At 39.3% G+C, this 22,777-nt stretch overlaps 1 protein-coding gene across 1 annotated transcript in view; it reads right to left on the bottom strand.

Moving 5' to 3' along the window:
* ror2 (receptor tyrosine kinase-like orphan receptor 2) overlaps nucleotides 1-21,591 on the bottom strand; it is a gene marked incomplete at its 3' end in the record, with an annotated part of 35,519 nt that extends 13,928 nt beyond the window's left edge. The window contains 2 exon segments of the mRNA XM_005929040.3: nucleotides 1,507-1,578; nucleotides 21,208-21,591. Of these exon segments, the coding sequence (XP_005929102.2) occupies nucleotides 1,507-1,578; nucleotides 21,208-21,271 (136 nt within the window).
* Between the last annotated feature and the right edge of the window lie 1,186 nt (nucleotides 21,592-22,777).

The raw sequence follows: 22,777 nt of genomic DNA, 5'->3' as shown, positions 1-22,777 counted from the left end.
GAAAAAAGCATTAGTGATTAAAGGAGTCAAAACAAACAATGAACTGCACAGTTGCCTCCCACGCCCCCCAAAAAACAAAACCCCACACTCCCTTGTATGGGTCAGTCACAACCTCACAGTTCTTTATCATTTCCATGCAGTCCTGGCTGCTACTCCAGTGACTGCCTGGCTTGAAGTTGTGGTGTGACCAGAGGTCCCTGCACTATGACAGTCTTGGTCCAACACTCAGAAGCTAACAGCTGCATAGTGTAAGGGCATCGCCGGCTTTTTAGGCTAATTTATTCTTTATTTTGACAAATGATAATCTGTCAAAAATACACAACTCTGCTGCAATTCACAACACGAAAAATGAAAAAGTTAAGGCCACAACTAAGATTCCGGTTCAAGAGTGTTGCCGCATAACTTTATTGTGAAGCAACATTTTTAATTCTCTTATCAGTCACTTACAGAATGTAATGTAGTCCAGCACAGGTTGGGGCAGAATGCCTGCCGGCCAACACTCAGTGATCCACAGGGCCATCATCATTCTTGGCTGAAGTCCAAACTACTTTGGGACTAGTAAGGTATCAAATATCAAAGCTCAAGTACTTGATTGATTAGGCTTATCCCTGCGAGACAGAAGTAATGAAAAGCAGCTTTCTAACAAAACAGACTTTCCTGCAAGTTTCAAAAGCCTGGCCCACTAAGAGCAATAGCTTGTTTGTCCCAGAAACAACTACTCAAGGAATGCAGCTGATAACTGCACAGAGGAGCTATTCCTAAATCAAAGATACTGAGACAGCAACAGAAATTGTGAATTATAATGTTTTGATCTGCTGATGGGAGTCTGACATATTACTATGAAATAATTATTTAAATCTGCCATGTGCTTTACTCAGAGTTTGGGTGAGCTCGGGGCCTATGGGTCACAAGACAATGCTGTATATATTCTAATTAGGAATGGAAACACTCTACTCAGTCTTTCTGCATCAGTGTTGAATCTTTCCCTTAAAGTACTGACACTACTTGCAACATTCCCAACTAGTTTTTAGCATACAGACCAATGGGTCCTTCCTTGATTAACAGTTTATCTGTCTAGGCACTACTTCTGAGTAGCTCTCCAGATATAATCTACATTGTCAGATGTAGCTCGTGACCACAGCATTTGATTTTAGTCAATAGACAAGCTCAAAAAGTCCAAATGTGACATTTTGATGTGATGACAGAGGTCAGTAGGATGAAACCAAGTCATTGGGTGAAACTATAAAGTGAGATTATGGCTTGGTGAGCTATGTCAAGCTTAAAGTCAGAGTTTTCTCTGTCTCTTTAATGTGGCTCTCTTTTAAAATGGCTAAATCACTGTGAAAATCACAACAGAAAGAAGTGCATAGCAACAGCAAACAGCAAAATACTTCTACAAGTCATTTTTGATATGGATTATACAAACAGTCCAATAGTAATTGAGCTTTAGGTGTGTACATAACTGACACAAACAGCATCAGAAAACAAAAGGAATTTCAATCTCACCTTCGACTGTTGGCGCAGCTCCACTCTGAGCTTCAGCCACACCACCTATGCCTACTGAGAGGCCCGGATTATCTGGAGGACAGAATTTGAGGGAATGAGTTCAAGTGAAACCTAAAATAAAAACAAGACCATGCAAACTGGTGGAGGTTCCAAGATGTTGCAAAGACTTAAAAATACAGACTAAAATTTTGCATTCTATCCTTGAAATTTCCCACTTGTGGGACTAATAAAGGTATATCTTATCTTATCTTATCTTATCTTATCTTATCTTATCTTATCTTATCTTATCTTATCTTAAGGTGGTGCTTAAAATTCTGCTTTGTCCCAAGTAGTGAGAATGTAAAAGTGCCTCCCAGAATTTTAAATGCGGAACTTTCATTTGATGTAAATGAAGGAGGCCCTCTGCAAACTAAACTAAAGTGGATGCCTGCAAAACTGTCTTTTTGGCAAAGAAAAACCCCTCCACAACATGTAGCCCATGCAAAAATATGCTTGAGGAGGTAGGCATATCATTGTTAAAGGTAAGACGTGCCTTGATAAATGTGAATATATTTTTCATGGTATACCAAGATAGAGTGACAAACCAACAAATATGTGCTATGTCTGTTCAACCATTTATAAAAGTAAAATAAATAATAATAATCAGCTATAAGAGGTTCGTTGACCCACTATTAATCATGTGCTTCATCACATAAGTCAAGGTGTGAAAACAGGTGTGAGCCATTACCACTACAGGCTGGATGAGAGGTGAAACATCTTCGATAATTTAAAAAAAAAAAAAAATCCAGTCACTTTATTTCCAGGTTCCTTAGACTACCATGATCTGGATGACTGATAACCTTCACAGCAAAGCTAGTACAATGTTGCAATTTTTATTTTTTATTCCTGCACATTTGTGTCAAATGAGAAATGCCATTTCTGTTAAATCACATTCAGTCCTCAATTTACATTTTACATCATCCACTACAAGAATGAAAGACAAAGCCTAAGAAGACAAAACCATCATCATGCAAACTTCTAGGATCCACTTAATGGGGATACAGTCAGGTTTAATAAGTGCTGTCAAAGGTCTTTATAATTGTTTTCCGAGTAGTATTAAGGACTCTAATAAACTAATGTTTTTTGCTGCACTTTAGTAAAAACCAAGAAAACCAAAAACTGAGTTAAACTTCCTAAGGCCTGGTCAAACCAGGCAGCAGCTGTGATTGATTACATGTATCAAATGCCTTGGAAAATGAGGGACTTGGGGCAATGGGATGCTTTTCCATCCGCGGCTGAATAGGGCTGCTGGTTGCTGCATTCCAAGAGCTTGCTGCCTCTGTCATGAAAAGGCCCTTTGAGCGCTAAGAGGCCAGGCTACGGCTCTATGTGCTGGGGTTTTGACTGAGGGCTGTCTGGCACACCACAACACTTTCCTTCCCTCTCCTGGCTGTCTTGCTGAAAATGTGTGTGCTGATCTCCTCCTGTAGCATAGTGTATTGACCCTTGTCTTTGTTATTATTCATCCTACACTCATCTACACTTTTATGCCTTTTTTATGCCCTACACTCTTATTCTTTGAGATTTCTGATATTTTCGGAGAGCAGGCTGGAGTTCTACAAAAATGTACTGAAAGCAGAGCTACTTCAGAGAGACGTTGCTAGTTGAATAAAATCTCAAATTTAGTAAGGAGAGGTAAAGAACCACAGAATCAAAGGAGGAAATCATGATTTGAAATCTAATCACTGTCTTCATTCTCACAAAGAATGCTCGTGGTTGAAGGAGTTCTGCAAAGCCACAAGGAGCATACTGAAAATGCAACAATACATATATTTGTTTAATTAATACACATTCCAGAGAGCTACTGAGATCTGTTGATCAGCTAGTATGGTGTCATCTTGTCACCACCTGATGAAGTTGTCTAGAAGTGATAATGTCACCTAAATAAAAATAAATAAATAAACACACATCCAAGGACAGAGAGGAAACAACAGCAGTCAGTATGGTGATTCACATGGTGAGAATGTCTCCATTCCCATCACGGCCACCCAAATCACCAAAGACAGAACACTAAAACCTATGGTTGTGACAGACAGCCACAAAAACCTAGAGACCTCAGGCCTTGCGACCCACAGTGACGATCAAGATCAAACCCAAAACACCCTCACCAAGATCTAACAGAGGCCAGACAGCTCATCGAAGACTCACCCCGGAAGCACAAACAGCCAGGAAGAACAGTCCAAAGCACTGCAAAGAGCCAAGAGACAGCTAATAAGAGCCCAGGAAGGACATCATTTGGCACAACCATGGCCGCGAGGCACAACCCCATTCGTTCCCGGTGACCCTGCCATTAGGGGAGGGCAAAAGCAGCATGAGCAACACCCCGGCTCTAGCCCAGCCCATTCCATTCACCCAGCATCCATCTACGTTAACTCACTAACGGAGATTTGCAGCGTTAATGCGGTAATAGCTTTAACGTTATTTTAACAAGATTAGTGCTGACAGCACTAATCAATTTACATAACACCAAACCACAACAATAATTACCTCAAGGCACTTTCTAGTATAAGGTAAAGACCCTACAATACCCTACAGGGAAAAAAAGGAATAAAAAAAACAAAAAAAACAAAAAACGGAGAAAACATTGACAATCAGAAGAAACACTATGCTCTGTCTATAATCATTGTCAAGAAGGAAAGTTTTAGCCTTACTTTAAAAGTAGAAAGGGTGTCTGTTTACCAAATTCAAAGTGAGAGCTGGTTCCACAGAAGAGGGGCCTGAAAACTCCATTCCACTTTTAAATTTCCCAGGAACTACAAGTAAACCAGCAGTCTGAGAGTGAAGTGCTCTATTGGTGTCATACAGAAATATGACGTCTTTAAGATAAGCTGGGGCCTGATTTTTCAAAACCTTGAATGTGAAGAGCAGGATTTTAAATTCGATCATGGATTTAACAGGGAGTCAATATAGAGAAGCCAAGACAGGAGAAATATGCTCTTTTTAGTCCCATGCAGTACACTGGCTGCAGCATTTTGGATCAACTGTAGGCTTTTCAAGCAGTTTTTAGGACAACCTGATAATAATCAATAACAATAATCCAGCCTAGAAGTAATGAATAGATTAACCAGTTTTTCAGCATCACTCAGAGACAGAATGTTTCTAATTTTAAGGATATTGCACAAAATGAAGCAAAGCAGTCCTGCATATTTGAGAAAATGACTCAAAGGTTCTGCAATGTGACTGGAGGCCAATCTAAAGTACATATCTGGTTAGACACCACGTTTCTAAGGGCCAAGTGCAATAACCCCAGTTTTATTTGACTTTAAAAGCAATAAATTAGAGGACATCCAGGTATCACTATTATTAATGGAGGCCGAGGATTCAATTCAATTCAATTTTATTTATATAGCGCCAAATCACAACAAAAGTCGCCTCAAGGCGCTTCATAGGAGGAGGAGTGGGTAAACATCTTACACACTGAGCAGAAAGGTAGATGAGGGACAGGTGAATAGTCCATCAGCTATGAGCTGTGAATATAATTAGCAGGTGATTATCCAATGCAAACTCTTTTTAAAGTATGTGAAGGTTGTAATATAAAATACAAGCTTTTACATAAAAAATTTATTTAAAAAAAAAAAAAGACTACACAAAACACCGCTGTGCATTGTAACAGAAACATGAAGCAGTACTTTACCGCAAAGAGAACCGGAACCAAGTCTGGTTACATGATTTTATATACATGATCTACAGTGACTAAGGAGAAGGTGCATGACATCCACTAATCAAAGGGTCCATAGGCACTAATAAACGCCAAACTGTCCGTGATATATTTACTAAGGTTTAGCATTTCAAAAGGTAAAAAAATACAAAATAAACAAAAAAAACCTGTTTCAATATCAGTCCATTTACTATTTTGACCAAAGTAATCATACAGAAGCCTCAAAGATACTACTTTGTACAGTTTCTTTCTTCTTTTTCAACATGTGCTACAAACTAACCTCTGTAAATGCACTCTTTTTACTACCTCACTCACGCTACCCAATCTTAAAAGTTTTCCATCTACTAGAGTTTGAAATGCTTATAAAATACACCATTAATACTAATATACTATCCATCCATCCATTCATCTTCTTCTACTTATCAGTGGCCGGGTCACAGGGGGCAGCGGCCTAAGCAGAGAAGACCAGACCTCTCTGTCCCCTGCCACCTCTTCCAGCTTGTCCGGGGGAACACCAAGGCGTTCCCAGGCCAGCCAAGAGATATAATCTCTCCAGCATGACTTGGATCTGCCCGCTTTTACATACTCCGCAGGTCTGGTAATACGATTACAAAATCTATCATTGACCTGCGGCCTAGCATGTCCTGGTGCCACGTGCGCTTATGGACACTTATGTTCAAACATGGTGTTCGTTATACCAAATTACGGTTTGCGCAGAAGTCCAACAACAAAACACTGTTTGGGTTCAGATCCAGGAGGCCATTCCTCTCAGTCACGCCACTCCAGGTCTCATTGCCATTGCATACATGAGCATTGAAGTCTCCCAGTAGGATAACAGAGTCCCCAGGCGGAGCACCTACCAGCACCCCACCAAGGGACCCCAAGAAGGCTGGGCTCCAAGAAGAGTGGCGCCCTGTCGTCATCACTTATGCGCCGAGTGGCACAAAAGCGCAGACGACAGTCAGGACCAAGTCCCCGACCCGAAGGCACAGGGAACAAACCCTTTTGTCCACTGGGAGAAACCCCCATGTACAGGCAGCAAGCCGAGGGGATACTAGGATACCCACTCCAGCCCACCGCCAGGGGCAACTCCACACTGAGACAGAGTCCAGCCCCTCTCCAGGAGACTGGTTCCAGAGCCCAAGCTGTGGTGAGCCCAACTATATCTAGCCAGTACTTCTCAACTTCACGCATCAGTTCAGGCTCCTTCCCCACCAGAGAGGTGACATTCCATGTTCCAATTGCTAGTCTTGGTAGCTGGGGATTGGTTCACCAAGGCTTCCTCTCCTGGCCGTGCGCAGCACACAATGCACGCAAACCCTACGGCACCTCCTGTGGGTAGTGGGCCTGCAGGAGGTGGGGCCATGTCCCTTTTTTGGGATGTGCCCGGCCAGGCCCCATGGACTAAGGCCCGGCCACCAGATGCTGGCCCCCTCCCCGGGCCTGGCTCCAGGGCAATCCTGGTAACGCAATCCTGGGCAGGGTGAACTACCCTTGGTGTTCTGTGTGCCATGGGAGACCCTACCATGGGTCAGAAGCCCCTGGACAACATAGCCCCTGGGATCCCTGGGACACCCAAACCCCTCCCCCACGATATGGTAGCAAATCACGGAGGGCTAGAATAATGACTTACTAATACAAAGAAAAAAGAAAAAAAGAAAAAGAAAACAAATAAAATTTGTGTTTAGGACATTAACAAGAGGCAAAATTATGTTTTGTTGCTTTCAGCCTATTTTACATGTCCAAGGCTAAAGACTTATATGCATTTACACATATGACACAACAGTGGTAACTTCACAAATTACTTTTAAAAAGTTATCCTGATCACAATCTAATAGCGTCAGGCAGGTGAGCTAAGAAAGAGTGACAGTTTAATTTACAAACTGTGTGTTCATTTAAGCATTTTGATTTACTGAAATGAACACCATTTATCATTTACCTATAATTACATACATAACCACACATACTCTATAATTAAAGCAAATGCAAAAAGAAAGAAATCTTCATTCTGTCAGTATTGTGGGATAACGCTTTGAGGACCCAAGCCAGCAACGTTATGTATACATGGTATGTATCACATAAAAAAAACAAACAAACAAACAAACAAAAATGGTTACAATGTAATGTTGGTTCTCTGAATGAGAGGCTCCCTCTTCAGTCAGTTACATATTCCATAGGTATGAAGCAACTCTTTAAGACACCCAGAGAGGAGGGAGTACTGGTCAGCTGGAAGAGTAAAAGGAGTGAAGGTATAGAAGATAGTCAGTGACCCCTGGCCACTTTGATTTACTGAAAATTGGTGCGTTCCAAAACTCTTGACCATTAGTCTAAGTTAGCTGTTTAAAACTACTCTTTCAAGAACTTTTCAAATAAAAGGAAGGTTGGAGATTCACCAGTTAGCTAGAACATCTATGGCTTTTTAAGTAATTGTCTAATTACTGCCACCTTAAAGGCCTGTGGTACATAGCCCATTAATAGAGATGGGTTGATCATTGGTAGGTCATCTTTAAGCTTCTTTGGCAGAATGGGGTCTAATAAACATGTTGATGCTTTGAAAGAAGTAATTACTGAAGTTAACTAACTAACGATCAACTGAAGAGAAAGAGTCTAGATAAGTATCAGAGGCAATGAAAGCAGTTGTATATAATGTAATTGGATAATTGATGGAACCCGTCTCCTAGATATTACACATTGAACTGAACCAATAACTTTCCATTTCTGGTAACAATACAAATCCAGTTATATCTATTCAAAGCACCCGTATACCACAGTTATTAGGTCATCCATGGCTGAGTATATATAACCATCATATTGACTGGACTTTTCGAAAAACATTTAGCACTCTCGCTCCCACCACGCTATAGACCTGTTTCCTAGTGCTTCAATTCCTACAAGCTGTCTTCATAGATAACTCCAAAGACAGAATTCTCCCTCAGTTCAGCATTACTGGCTCCTTTGTGGAAACACAAATCTCTGAGGAGAGTTCATGGATGCATGGTCTGCTATCCCTGACAAAACCAGAGGCATCCCGATAAGCCAGGGATGCTGGGAATCTCCTATAATGAGGAAGATACTGTCATGATTCCCCAGTCTAGAGCCTTGCATTGGGACTGGGATCAGACCCAACGCACATTTTGCAGGAGCGGTTATAGGGTCACCACAGGTGGTAGCAGGCAGCTAAAAATAGATAGCAGGTCCGAAGATTGTTAGGAGGATGGAGAGTGCAACAGAAATTTAAGAGACCATAAGTACAACAACATTTTTGGAGTATAAAACTGGACAGGTTGGAGAGTATAGAACTAAAGAAAAGAGGAAAATTGGATATTTCGAAAGGTTTTTAAATCGCTATAAATCAAGAAGGCAAAGAGCTAGACATTGTGTATTTTGAGAAATGTGACAAAGTTCAGCCATGTGACGAGCTTGCTATCTTGGTGGGCAAAACTACTTCACCATGACCGCAAATAGAGGACAGTCGGTAGTACTGCAGGACTACAGTGTATTTTTGTTTTTTCACCTGTCTTGAGGCAAGAGTACTTGGATCGTCTATCCATGGAGGAAAAACAAAGATACGAAGGGAAAACATAAATTTTGTGGTCTTGTGATCCATATTCTGCCCCGATAGCTTTAATTAAATCCCTGAAAGTGGCAACATCTCTCCCAGAGCTCCTTGTTCAGTGACATCTACATGTATGTTGTAGAGAATCTGTCACCTTAAACTGCTGCCAGGATGAAAGCTAAAGTACCGACAGCTACTTGCATTTTCGATCTGAATGGGTAAATAATGCCACTATGTAGGAGGTAAAGAACAAGAAATCGTTCATCCGTATATAAAAAAAGATAAGCGCTACTTAACTAGCTTAAGTAAACTACCAAACGTAAATCTTACATTATGTTTGCCTGGACATTTACAGTTTAGGGCCAGGAAAGTTCTGGTAGTATTAATTTTTTACATTAATGTTGTGCCATAACTGTAAGTTGACTAAGTATTTTTCTCATGTCTGTAGGTCATTTCTACAGTTTAAATGAGCCACCACTGACAGTTGGGGTCTCTGCAGTGGTCTTCTGGCTTTGATTGGTGTGGAGAGATACTGTGTGGACTGGATAAACATGTTTGAACATGTACCTAAGTGTATCACATACATCTAGATGGACGATTAGGTAACCACAGGATCAAGAATTTTCCAATGATTATCATGAGATGAAAGATCTGTTTCGTCTTTTGTTCATTTTCCCTCATTTTTTTTTGGTAGAAACTGGAGCAAAAGTGCTGTGTAATTAGGGTAAGCACACAAAATGGGTTCAACTTTGATACTGGTTAAAAGCAGGAAGCAAGAAATGGTCATTTACCCTTCCAAATTAAAAGGCTATTTTTATTCAGAAGTCATTTACACACATGCAACATCCAAACTGCTGAGCTGAGCTGCCAGGGGACGAGGGTAAAATCAAAAGCCAAATTAGACAGGGAAAAAATGAGAGCGGAAATCCAAAATTGTTACTCCCGTAAGCCAACTGTAGACTGGAAACTCCGAATCTAACGTGCCGGAATGTGTGGTAGTACAACAAATCATTTCACTTGTCAAACATTTATCAACTCACCACTGAGAATAAGGACATATGATGATTATGATAATTCATAAAAGTTAAAGGTTAGTGTGGCTGACAAACACACCACAATACCCTGAAGCATCATACCAAGTAGCCACTCAGTCGGGTTGCTATGTGGCTCCAAAAGAAGACACATCTATTAAAAAAAACAAAAAACAAAACAAAAACCACTACTGTGTGCATTCATGGTTCTGTTGCTATTTACCATGACAGATTACTACTATGTCATAGCAGCCTGTTTATTATTTTCTGTTTGTTAATGTCCAATTGTTTAGTAAATTCTATATTTAATTCATCTAGTTCTACACACACTGGTAGATGAAGCTAATTTAAGGTCAATCTCTGATCACTGATTTGGGCAGTTCTTTTAAAGCATTTTTTACAAATCACTTTAATTTCCGTTCTCATTAAAGTTGACAGTTGTGATTCTTTCTGTATTGTTCGCTCTCTTTATAAGAGAAAACTGCAAAAAAAAAAAAAACCAAAACATATTTAAGCGAATTAAATATTTTACTTTTTAAATCTGAAATATATTTATAATGGTATTTTGCTGTTGATATTAGTTAATTATTGCAGGTGAATAATTTGCTAGTTTTTAATCCATTTTAAAATGTATACTATACAATAAAGATGTGTGCAAAATGTGAAAAGGGGATGGAAACTTTTAGACAACTGTATATTGTAAGCACTTTTTGAGATTGTAGGACTAAATTCTAACTGGAAATCAAAGGTGGTGAAGTTCTTCTTTTGCACAAACTATATCCAGATGTGACTAACAGGGTCATTCACGCTTATCATCTACACATAAACATGTATGAAAAACTATGTTGCAGTCTCTCTCACATAATGTATCATGGATTGTCAGATGGTATCACTTGCCTGCAATGGAATTTCCCCTTTCTCTGATGCTATCTTTCCACCCTACAAGCCTTCATCATTGAAGCTTACACAAGAGTAACTCCATCCCCATGACTGAGTTAAAACAACAAAAGACAACTCGTTTGAAAAAAACAACAACAAAAAACACCAAAGAGTTTTTTTTATTTTATTTATTTTACCATTTGGGTAATCAAATACAAGACAATACATGGCACTGGGAAGGTTGTGATGAGGACTGAGCCGAGTTATTTCCATTTCATTGGATCTTAGATAAGTAGGTGCATACCATTTTGGCTCTGTTTAAAAGCCAGAGTTAGCTGTGGAAAAGAGGCCGTTTTGATGCCCATGAAGCACTAGTATGTGCCAATTGTTTATCTTTCTCCAAACCAGTTATTAGTCATTCTTTCCTTTCCATCCAAATAGTTTGGGGGAAGAACAGTAAAGCAGAACTGAAAAGCAGCAGCAGAATTTCATTTAGTTGTGAACAAAAACTCTTCTCCTATTTTCTTTAAAACCCTTTGGCCCAGTCTCTGACCTATGATTTACTAAGCATCTGCTGGATGTTTTGGAAGAGCAGCAAGAAGAGGAAGCATCCTTTCTACATTCTACAGACTCCTGACAGATAGTAAAGGTGACAACCACAGGATTTTTCGGCTAGAAAGGAGAATTCATGATTGATAATGATGTCCTTTTTATGCAGTTTTGTGTTAGTTTTCCACCATCCAAAAAGTTCTTTTCCACCCCCTCTCTCCACAGAATATTTTCCCACAAGTCTGTGGGATCATCAAGATATTTATTTTAAGAAATGTGAGATAATCCTTTGGATTCTTTTTGATTAACAGTGGTTTTTGACTCAGGACTGTCCGATGGATCCCTTTTTACCCAGCCTCTTTCTTTCTTACTGTTGGGTCATGAACACTGACCTTAACACGGCCTAAATTTTAGTCATCAACTCATAATTATGCACCTCCATGTGTACATCCACATGCCTGCCCTTTTTTCTGTGATCGCACACGTTTCCATGCAGAATTTACATTATAAAGGACTAATGCACCTCAAACAGAAAAATTCAAGCGGACATCAAAGTAGAATAATAGGAATAACTTAAACATGGACAGCTATTGGGTTTCCAGTTGTCCATGTCAACAATAGAGTTTAATAGCTGAAGTAAGTTAACATTCTATATTTAATCAGGCTGACAACAAGACTTAGGTATAATAAAAGCTTACTAACAACAGTTACACCAAACCAACATCCTCCTAGCTTCTTACATAAGGCCTCTGAACATCAAGAGAGTGAAGGTAAATGAGCAAAGAAAAAACAAAACATCATCATTAGACCTTTTCTCTTGTGTAAGCTTACTTTGACCATTTTGCAGTTAAGTGAAAGACTGTAAATATATAAAAATAACCTGTTTGTGTAGCAGTCGGAAAAGCCTCGCAACTGTTATTAGCATCCTCCATTAAGCTCTGCCACAATATGCTGTGGTATCGTGAAGTAAAGACAGAGCATAGAACTGACTTTAAAGGATTGGACCACAAATTACTTCATTGTCAGCAATATCCCATTCAGCTTTTGGGGTCAGCAACCGGAACAATATTTGATCCAGTGTCCTATTCCTGCTTTTTTAATGGTGTGACATTGTGTCTTCTGTACTGTATAATATAACATATATATTTTAGTATTTTTCTTCTGCACTAAAGAAATGATAATGACTTTTGTATAAGCAGAGTTGTTAATATTAATATATAATAATCTTGTTAATAATTTCGGCTCCTCACTGCGTATGATTCTGGATACCGTAGCTCCTGTGAAATAGAGAGCCTCAAATCACAAGTACTTGGCTCCCTGGTATAATTCTCAAACACGTACCTTAAAGCAGATAACTTGTAAGCTGGAGAGGAAATGGCATATGACCAATTTGGAAGATTATTTAGCCCGGAGAAATAATTTGCTGCTTTAAAAGAAAGCCCTCCGTAAAGCTAGAACATCTTAGTATTCATCATTGATTGAAGAAAATAAGAATGACCCTACGTTTCTCTTCAGCACTGTAGCCAGGCGGACAAGATGTCAGTGCACTGTTGAACCAACCATCCCTTTAACGTTAACTAGAAATGACTTCGTGAACTTCTTCACAAATAAAATTTTAACCATTAGAGAATAAATTACTCATATTCATCTTACAGATGTAACAACCTAACATTCTACAGCTGCTTTCAGTACCATTGATATTCATTTAGTCTTTTTCTCCAATTGATCTTTGAGAGTTAACTTCAGTAACCACTTCCTGCAAACCATCAACGTGTCTTTTCGACCCCATTCCTACAAAACTGCTCAAAGAAGTCCTAACATTAATGCTTCAATCTTTAATAGTCAGCTATGTAGCACAGACCTTAGCGCTGGCAGTAGTTAAACCGTTACTTAAAAAGCCATCTCTAGACCCAGCTGCCTTAGATAATTATAGGCCAATCCCCAACCTTCTACTCACCTCAAAAATTCTTGAAAGAGTAGTTGTCAAACAGCTAACAGATCATCTGCAGAGGAATGGCTTATTTGAAGAGTTTCAGTCAGTTTCAGAGCTCATGACAGTACAGAAACAATTTTAGTGAAGGTTACAAATGATCTTCTTGTGGTCTGACAGTGGACTCATCTTTGTGCTTGTCCTGATAGACCTCAGTGCAGTGTTTGATACTGTTGACCATAATATCTTATTGGAATGATTAGATCACGCTGTAAGTATTACAGCTAGTGCGTTGCAGTGATTTGTATCAGATCTATCTAATAGACTCCAATTTGTTCATGTAAATGAAGAGTCCTCTTCAAACACTAAGGTTAATTAAGGACTTCCCTTAGGCAGTATCATCAGAAGGCATAGCATACATGTTCACACCCAACTTTATCCATCCATGAAGCCAGATAACACACTCCAATTAGTTAAACTGCTGGATGACCTCTGATTTTCTGCTTGTTAAATTCAGATAAAACTGAGGTTATTGTACTCGGCCCTGAAAATCTTACGAAATATGGTATCTAACCAGATTCTTACTCTGGATGGCATTACCTTGGCCTCCAGTAACCTGTGAGGAACCTTGGAGTCATTTTTGACCAGGATATGTCCTTCAAGCACATATTAAACAAATATGTAAGACTGCTTTCTTCCATTTGCGCAACATCTCTAAAATTAGAAATATCCTGTCTCAGAGTGACGCTGAAAAACTAGTTCATGCATTTATTACTTCTAGGCTGGACTACTGTAATTCATTATTATCAGGATGTCCTAAAAACTCCTGAAAAGCCTTCAGTAATCCAAAATGCTGCAGCAAGAGTCTGACAGGGACTAGAAAGAGAGAGCATATTTCTCCTGTTTTGGCTTCCCTTCATTGGCTTCCTGTTAAATCCAGAATTGAATTCAAAATCCTGCTCCTCACATACAAGGTCTTAAATAATCAGGCCCCATCTTATCTTAATGACCTTGTAGTACCATATCACCCTATTAGAGCACTTCGCTCTCGCTCTGCAGGCCTACTTGTTGTTCCTAGAGTATTTAAAAGTAGAATGGGAGGCAGAGCCTTCAGTTTTCAGGCCCCTCTTCTGTGGAACCAGCTTCCAGTTTGGATTCGGGAGACAGACACTATCTCTACTTTAAGATTAGGCTTAAAACTTTCCTTTTTGCTAAAGCATATAGTTAGGGCTGGATCAGGTGACCCTGAATCCTCCCTTAGTTATGCTGCAATAGACGTAGTAAGCTGCCGGGGGATTCCCATGATGCATTGAGTATTTCTTCTTCGGTACCTTTCTCACTCACTATGTGTTAATAGACCTCTCTGCATTGAATCATATCTGTTATTAATTTCTGGCTCTCTTCCACAGCATGTCTTTTGTCCTGTCTTCCTTCTCTCACTCCAACTGGTCGTGTCAGATGGCCGCCCCTCCCTGAGTCTGGTTCTGCTGGAGGTTTGTTTCTTCTTGTTAAGGAAGTTTTTCCTTCCCACTGTCACTAAAGTGCTTGCTCATTAGATGATGATTATTGTTTTGCTTTTTTCCCCCGCTGTATGTATTATTGTAGCATCTACTTTACAATATAAAGCACCTTGAGGCGACTGTTGTGATTTGGCGCTATTTAAATAAAATTGAATTCAATTTACCGAAAGTCAAATGTAATCAAAATACTACAGTTCTGATAACCTTTGACTTCAACTGACAAGTTCATCAACTTAAAAACTTAAAGCAATGAGTTCCTTAATGTTTTTAGGTTCTGCTAACTTTACCTATCAGATTTTCAGTGGGACTCAAGCAAACAGAAACGGTTTGTTTGTTTGTTTTTAAACCAGGAGTAACATATTTCGGGTCATTGTCATGTTGGATGACAAAGCAACAACTCAAACCGAATTCTACTGTTTACTACTTGAGGTTTTATGTTTGTTTGATTGTTTTGCGGTATTTTGTTTTATGCTGCGTTTCAGTTTGGGGAATGTGTTGTTTCAGTTGTGTCCTTGCCCTTCTTTCTCCAAACATAAGCAGCGTCTCTATGGCCAAAGAACTCTAGATTTATCTCAGGTGACCAAAAGACGCTTTTATACATAATGTTTCTCCAGGTTGTCCTTAGCATACTTCAGTCTGGTTTAAAGGAGTCTCTTCTGCAGAAGTTGAGCTTTTCTTGGTTTCACTTTTTCAGGGGACTAATAATATTGACCCTGGTAATTTTTTGTATTTTTCTAAATAATTCTTTTATTGTGCAAAGAAAAATAATGTATGCTTTCTAAAGAAAACTAATATGTTCAGAAATGCTATGTTGAAAATCCCTCGCTCTGTTAAAAACTCACAAAAGAAAAAGAGTTACAAAGGTAGAGAAATATGCACCATAAAAAATAAGAACACATCCTGGGACACTTTAACAGGATAATTACGAACAGGCTCAACAACAGTGCCTGTGGCTCCAAATATCTTATAATGTAAACAGACATTGGCCAGGCAGATGCTGGACTTCAGCAAGACTGAAAACATCCGTAATCTCTTCCTGGAGACACAGACCTGACAATCCACATTTCACCCTCTCTTAATTAACAGACAGATTATGTAGCACATTTTAACAGCTGATCCAGCCAGGTAACCAAAGAATTGAGAAAACCTCCCAAATGCAATAAGGGAGTATAATCTATGATGTGTTGCTCTGCTGCAGACTAAGTGTGTATGTCTAAGGAAATCAAGCCAGACTAAGAAATACATGCTCTACCTTCAAGTCTCAGCACTCTATAGATATATTTATTTTCATAAAGAACTTTCTTGGGAGGAGGGGTGCTGGTGGAAAATCCACTGTACGCTAGAAAAATCTAAATGATCTATTAGTTAAAGGTTCCTCCAAAGCCCAAAGTAAGAAATCCATCTGCTTACAGCCTCTTCACCACCACCAGCCCCACTTTTTGCCAAAGGCCATCATATTGAACGTGACTGAAGACCCTCACCAACTTTAGTGGGGTGGTCCAAAAAAACATTTATCCATTTGCAAAAAATATGTCTTTGGTGCACAGCTGTTGTACATATTTAGCAGCACAGGTAAATGAAACTTTATATCATTGTAAGTTGGAGCCTTGAATCTTTGTGTAAAAGAAGATTTGTGTTGTCTGGATATTGAACTGGTAGCAGTTGGAATATGCCCATATTACAGAAATTATTATCATTATTACCCTTGACTTTATAAATGTGCTACTGGACAGAACATAACCTTTTAGCAGTATCCCAGCTGTCCCACTAAAGAAAACAGAGCACTAGACATGTATCCATGTATGCCACCAATGCAAACAGTGCCATTTCAATCCCTCCTTTGCATTTCTGACCAGTCTAGTCCAGCTGACCCCAAAGTATCTTCCTCTAGTTAATTGAAAAAACTGTATCCTCAAGAGTTGCTAGGAGGTGAACAAATGAAACTATTGGGGCACTGTAGGAATGCTTTGAGTACCTACTCAACTCAACTTGACTCTTAGGGTTTTCCTTTAAGTGGTACAACCTGTTACCAGGTACTTTTTTTTTTTAGTACCAAGGTTTTTAGGCCAAGGTTCCAAGTGATCCGAAAATATGACATCAATAGACTGCCTGCCACCTATTGGCTAGCCACTGATGTCACTCAAGTCATGAGAGCAATGCCTTCACAAAAATCAAAACCACCATTTAAAAAATAAAATAAAATACAACAAAAACACAAAACAACGAAGTGGTTCCTGAGTCTGACAAAAAGCCATACACCTAGCAGCAGGTATAGCATCGCCTTGATGTGCTCCATTGTTTTGTTGTATTTGTGTCCCGTGCAAATGACTTTATGGACTTTTGCCCGCATTGCTAATAACGACATTAGGTGGTACTCAACTGTAAAATAAAACAACCAAATCAGCGTTGAGTCGAGTCGAGTAGGGAATACTGGAAAAGGGCTATCTGTGAAACACATGAAGAGGACATTACCAGTTTTACTGGATCTCTAACAAAAAATATGAAAGTCCGTGAACACAAACTCATACCAGCTCTGACTGAGAACAACAATCCCTGGATCAAATTCATAGACTCCTACAGGAGGAAGCGGGGGGCTAAATTTGAGCCAATTAGCACAAGGGATTGGTGGAATTTTATTTTATTGTAATTTTTTATTAGTCCTGTATTTATCCAGGTAAAAAACTGATTGAGATTAAAAATCTAGTTTCCAAGAGAGACTTGGCATCATGGCAGCAAAAGTCAAAGTGTGAAATAGCCTGAAATAAATGACTGGGTTTAAGGTGAGAGACAACCAGTGAGCAGCCTAGAGAGCCAATAAGCTAAACAATTTATTAAAAAAAAAAAAAAATCTAACAGGATTAGTTCTGCCTCCTTCCAACCACACACCTCAACTGCATTCAGCGATTTTGACCTTTTCCCCTCAAAGTGCACAGATTGTACCGGAAGGCCAACACCAAAACTGGGGTTGTATACAAGAAGGGAAAGATCCTTCAACATGTGCACTATTGCAGATTTTTTTCACCAGTCTGTTGTAGCAAGTTCTGTAGTCTGCAAGAAGAGCAGCACAGAGGCTGACGTCACCAACAAACTGAAGAAAAGACAACTTTATCAGAAAAGCTGTGCCTTGTGGTTTCTAACAAACTGGATACATTTGATGATGTGGTTGACGTCGCCGAATAAACTGTTTTTCCATCAAGTATAACGCCTAAATTATGCTTCAGCAGGAAATCTATGTCATAACCAGAAACCCCTTTAAACACCACCTTCCACGTACCCTGATGTGCACCTCCTGAGAAATGTAAGGACATGTCAGGTCAACGCAGCCTGCAATAACCGAATAGCACGGAAGGTTGCGGTGAGGGGTTTCCAATTACCTCGCAAGTTACGACGTAGATTTCCGCATAAGTCTAAACTGGGTTTAACTCTCTGAACAACTTACTGGACAGTCAGCAGGGCACTTCCTATAACAGGCTGATATAGCAATGGGGCTACAAGGACAGCTACAGGAAACTTTTCATACCTACTGCAATAACTCTGTACACTGAAGCACATCTGTTTGGCAGATAATCATCTGTTCTTTCAACCAAGCCTCAAGTGTGATTTCTCGTTTGTATACAAAAAGCTCCCTACTTTGGGAAACTTTCTTTTGCAGCCTTTTTATTGTTCCTGTTAAACTAGTCAGTATATTCCCTCTGATACAAAATGTCTTCCTTGTTTATACTCCACACATCAGCACTCAGACATATACAGATTGCTGAAGCAACACATTTTAGCATTAGGCCTCAACAGTCTGACTATTTCATACTGCTTTCACTACTACAAACATGTGTTTTCCTGATCCTCTGGTTCCACCTAGTCACTAGAGTAATGGGGAGATGTGAATATTATACTTGCATGGTTCTGTATGTCTGAAATAATTAAAAAAACAAAACAAAAAAAACAAAAACCCCCCACACACACACACACAACTAACATATGGACCGATACATCTATTTATTTATTTTTTAATAATCAACCATCTTTATCCAGCTCTTAAAAGTCCTGTTGTATTATTCTGTCCAGAACAATGAATGATGTGTCCATCTATATTTAAGGATCTGACAATTCACTCACAAATAAAGATCTTTAAGCCTCTGAATCTGCTGTATTTCAGTAGAACAAAATGTTTTGTGGCTGGAATACATTTTTTAAACTGTCATTTGACATGATTTGTTACCAGGACAACAAAACAAAGAGAGCTGTCCACACCATTTCATCTAAAACTTGCATGTTTTCTAATCTTATTCAAGACGGTTTGGTACCTTGATAGCACCGAACAACTAGTAAAACACACTTTTGTGGAGATAGTATAGGGCTGTTTTTTCTCCAACTGCCATGAAAATAGGGTAAATATTTACTGAGGATATTTAAAAGATTGGTTATGATTGTTTGTAGTTTATTTGCTCCCATCTCAGTTTCTTTTACGTGAGGTTGCTATCAATTAAATAATTTCTTATGAACATTCACTCCGAAAGTGGTATCAGTGATCATTGGCTGCAGGCTAAAAACATGTCCTTGAGGCCATAGTAGGTTTGAAATGAATTGGGTTTTGTAAGCGCTTACACAACCTAACTAAAATGATGGTTATGGGTGGTTCTATGCTTTCTGAAAGACTACAGAAGATGGCTAAATTAAAAATGTACATGTAAGTTTTACAAAACAAATTCAGACAGTTCTCAGATGCTGTTAGCCGATCCAACAAACACTGTTTCAAAGCACATTAAAGTCTTTACACCTTTTACTTTCACAAGCCTGTTATGAATGCATCTGTGGACTCCTCTTAGTCTCAGTAATTCCAAGCATGTCCCTTTTCAGCCTCCTGTGTTTAACTTTAGATAAACAGCCTGTTCATTTCATACAATCCCTGCTCTCTCCAAATATGAACTTGAGAGACATGAACTGTTAACATAGGATACATGTCTGTAGCTTTGCAGTACAGATGCAAAAGGGAGGATATTTCAAGTCCTAAACTTTACACTCGATTTCCTTGTAATAAGGCTGTTTGACAAGGAGAGGGGTCAGAGGGCATCAGACTGACAAAATAATAATGCAACCCCGTAGTGTTTCTGAGGATTTGGTATGGCTCGTCACCCTAAAATGCATCCAACTTAACTAGTTTTTTAGCCTGACATCAATTAAATATGCTCGTGGATGTATCTAGAAATGTAAAATTGAACTCTGCTCTGTGTATTGTCAGAGAGACTGAGATTCCCATAATGAAATAAAATATAGCAATTTTTCTTTTTCTTTTAAATTCTTCTTTGAAATCTGTTCAGTATCACATGCATTGTTCTTAGCACATATGAAATTCCTTAAGAATGTCAGAAAATATATCTTAGTATGGTTAAAGCAGGGATCCAACACATTGCAATGCCTCCATTTTAAAACTTTAAAAAGTCAAGTTAAAACAAGAACAGAGTAAGTCGAGGCTTATGTATGTACAAATGTATGAGTTTTAAAACTACGAAAAGGGAAAATGGAAAAAAGAACTCATTTTCCTTATCCCCACCCCACGCAAAAAGAGTAAATCCTTAATGTTCTCATCTATTTATTTATTTATTTTTAAATCGGAGACCTCTGCACAGCTTCTTCATCCTAGTAGCCAGAGTTAAAAAGAAATGCAGCGACAACACCAAACAGCAGAGAGCAGGAGGAGAATGTGCTAATCATTTAGCTCTCTGCACCCCACCCCCACCTTTTTCCCTTAATACCAAATGGTAAGTCCTCAGAGCGAAAGCTGAAAACAGGAAATCTGCAGAGCTCTCACCTCCCACAGGGGGAGTAAATTAATTAGCATGACTGACAAAGACGTGAGATCACCTCGAGCTATGCGTTCAATTAACATGACAACTACATAGTGGTCCTTTGAGTCCAACACAAGCACCCCTTTTTACGAAGACTAGGAGCTGCAAGAACACACGTCAACAAGCTGAAAGAGGACAAAGAGTGCTTAAGTGGTCACAGATACTTACGGGAGACCCCCCCCCACCCCCCTACCAATCCCACACACACACACACACACACACACACACGCTTTCCATTTAAAATCGTGAAACGTGTATACTTAAAAAAATACAAATACACAACTACAAAATTCAACCAGCTTAAAGGGCAAAGTTCAAAAGGATTAAAGGAGAGGATGTATAAAGAGATTTAGAGGAGAATCTTCGTTATATTTACTGTGTGTGTCCAAGTTTGGGTAAAGTAGGAAATTTAAGCGGTAGTAAGCCATCCGTGCTCTCTGCGAAAATATTGATATTCTCTTTAAACAACGGAAACTCCATTTCTAAACAGATCTCTTAACTCGGACTGCAAAAGCGGTCAACAAAATCTATTGTGTGTGGAGGAGTGGAAACAACGTGGAAACATCACAAACTGTTTTTCAAGCCAGAGCCTAAATGTGTAGGACAAAATCTTTACCTACTGGCCGGTCTTTATGTTGTGTAGCCCATCACCTCTCACCTTAATCCAAATTCTTTTGGAGTCTGAAAGAAACTCACCTTCACATTTCAGACTGGGCGACAACACAAGTATCCAGAGCAAACTCCTTAGGAAGGTGACCATGGCGTACGTTTTCACTAAGGAAACTTTACAACAAGACTGATAACTTTATTTTTCCCACTGTTTGAGCCGATGCTCTTCTTTTGACTTCTCGTTTTCTGTCCACAGTCGTAGCTGGAGAGAAAGCTTACTTTCCAAATCGTCAGACACGAAGGTGCAGGACAGATGCGGGTTCGGAGAGGGAATCAGGCGGTCGTTCATCCCATTTACAGTCCACAAGAGAGACGGGCTGAGCGGCTGCCTCTGAGCTGCTAGTCCTGCGTTGGCCTCTGTCCTCGCGTTGAAATGCGAGCAGTGACGCGCGCATGAAGTGCAATATGGCAAACCACGTTTTAGGAAGAGTGCACCATCTAGAGACAGAACCCAAGAATCCTAACAACCAGACTGCCAGATCTGCAAACCTTATCCTGTTAATAGCCTGTTTACAAATAAAAACATTAACACGAGGAATCTAGAGTCTGCAGAGCTCATTTTGGGAAAGCAAATATATTAGACAGCGTAGCGTTCAGACCACACCTTTGCTTGTTACAACTGCTGGACAGAACAGGTTAAAAAAAATCTGGTAAGTATTTCATGGTTCTATCATTTTGCATTATTTTAACTCTATTTTATAGTTTGGCATCTGAGTTATTAGTAGTAGTTTCTTGGTCAAGTCACAGTTATTGTCACTGTAGTTCCTGACTTCTCCTTTAGGTCATTAGGTCTCACTTCTGTTCTTTGTTCTTGTCATTTCTAATATTCATATTTGTGGATTTTCTTTGTTTCAGTTGTCAGGTTCTGTTTATTTCCTTGTGTCATCCTGCCTCCCCTTTGCCTTGTGAAGTCTCAATCACATTTTTAGTTATTTTCGTCTCATGTGTTTCATGTTTAGCTTTGGTTCCTCGGTTTTGTCTTTCTTAACTGTTACCAGCTGTTTTTCCACTGGCTTCCTGACCACTTGTTATCCCATACTTGTATGTATGGTTTCACGTTCCCTTTGTTTTTTGTTATGTCCTCCCTCATGTTGTGAACTCCATGCATCTGTATTGATTCCACACATCTCAGTAGTGATGGCAGAGATAGAACATTATTTTGAAACATTTTAAACACATCACTTATTACATATGGTGACCAAATAAATGTGATTAAAAAACATTGCACTCAATAAACTGTAATGTTTTTGTGTGTCTTGTGTCTTTTTGTCTCTAACCTTTGTGTTGGTTTATAGTATTATTTCTATGGATGGATATTTTATTTGAACCAGTCAGTATTTGTATGGGGCTCTTCTATATATTTGAGTATTTTTATTAAGAAAGACAACTGTTCAACAGTACTCAAGCTGAGAAGGTTTCATGTCTTGCTCTCTCCTGTTTTGGAGAATATTCTTTCACAGGGGGACTGATGTGGCTGGAGTAGAAAGCTATGTCTTGACCAGGTGGAATAGATGAGAGAATATGGTGGCATGCTGGGTTCAGTAATCTAGAGGGTTATCTCCTCTTGGTAGATATGAGGCTGAGGGATAGCGCTGAA

This window comes from Haplochromis burtoni, unplaced genomic scaffold, assembly GCF_018398535.1.
Source record: "Haplochromis burtoni strain Fernald_Lab_line unplaced genomic scaffold, NCSU_Asbu1 Contig_113, whole genome shotgun sequence".
In the NCBI taxonomy this organism is placed as follows: domain Eukaryota; kingdom Metazoa; phylum Chordata; class Actinopteri; order Cichliformes; family Cichlidae; genus Haplochromis; species Haplochromis burtoni.
This window is presented reverse-complemented; position numbering and strand designations above follow the sequence as displayed.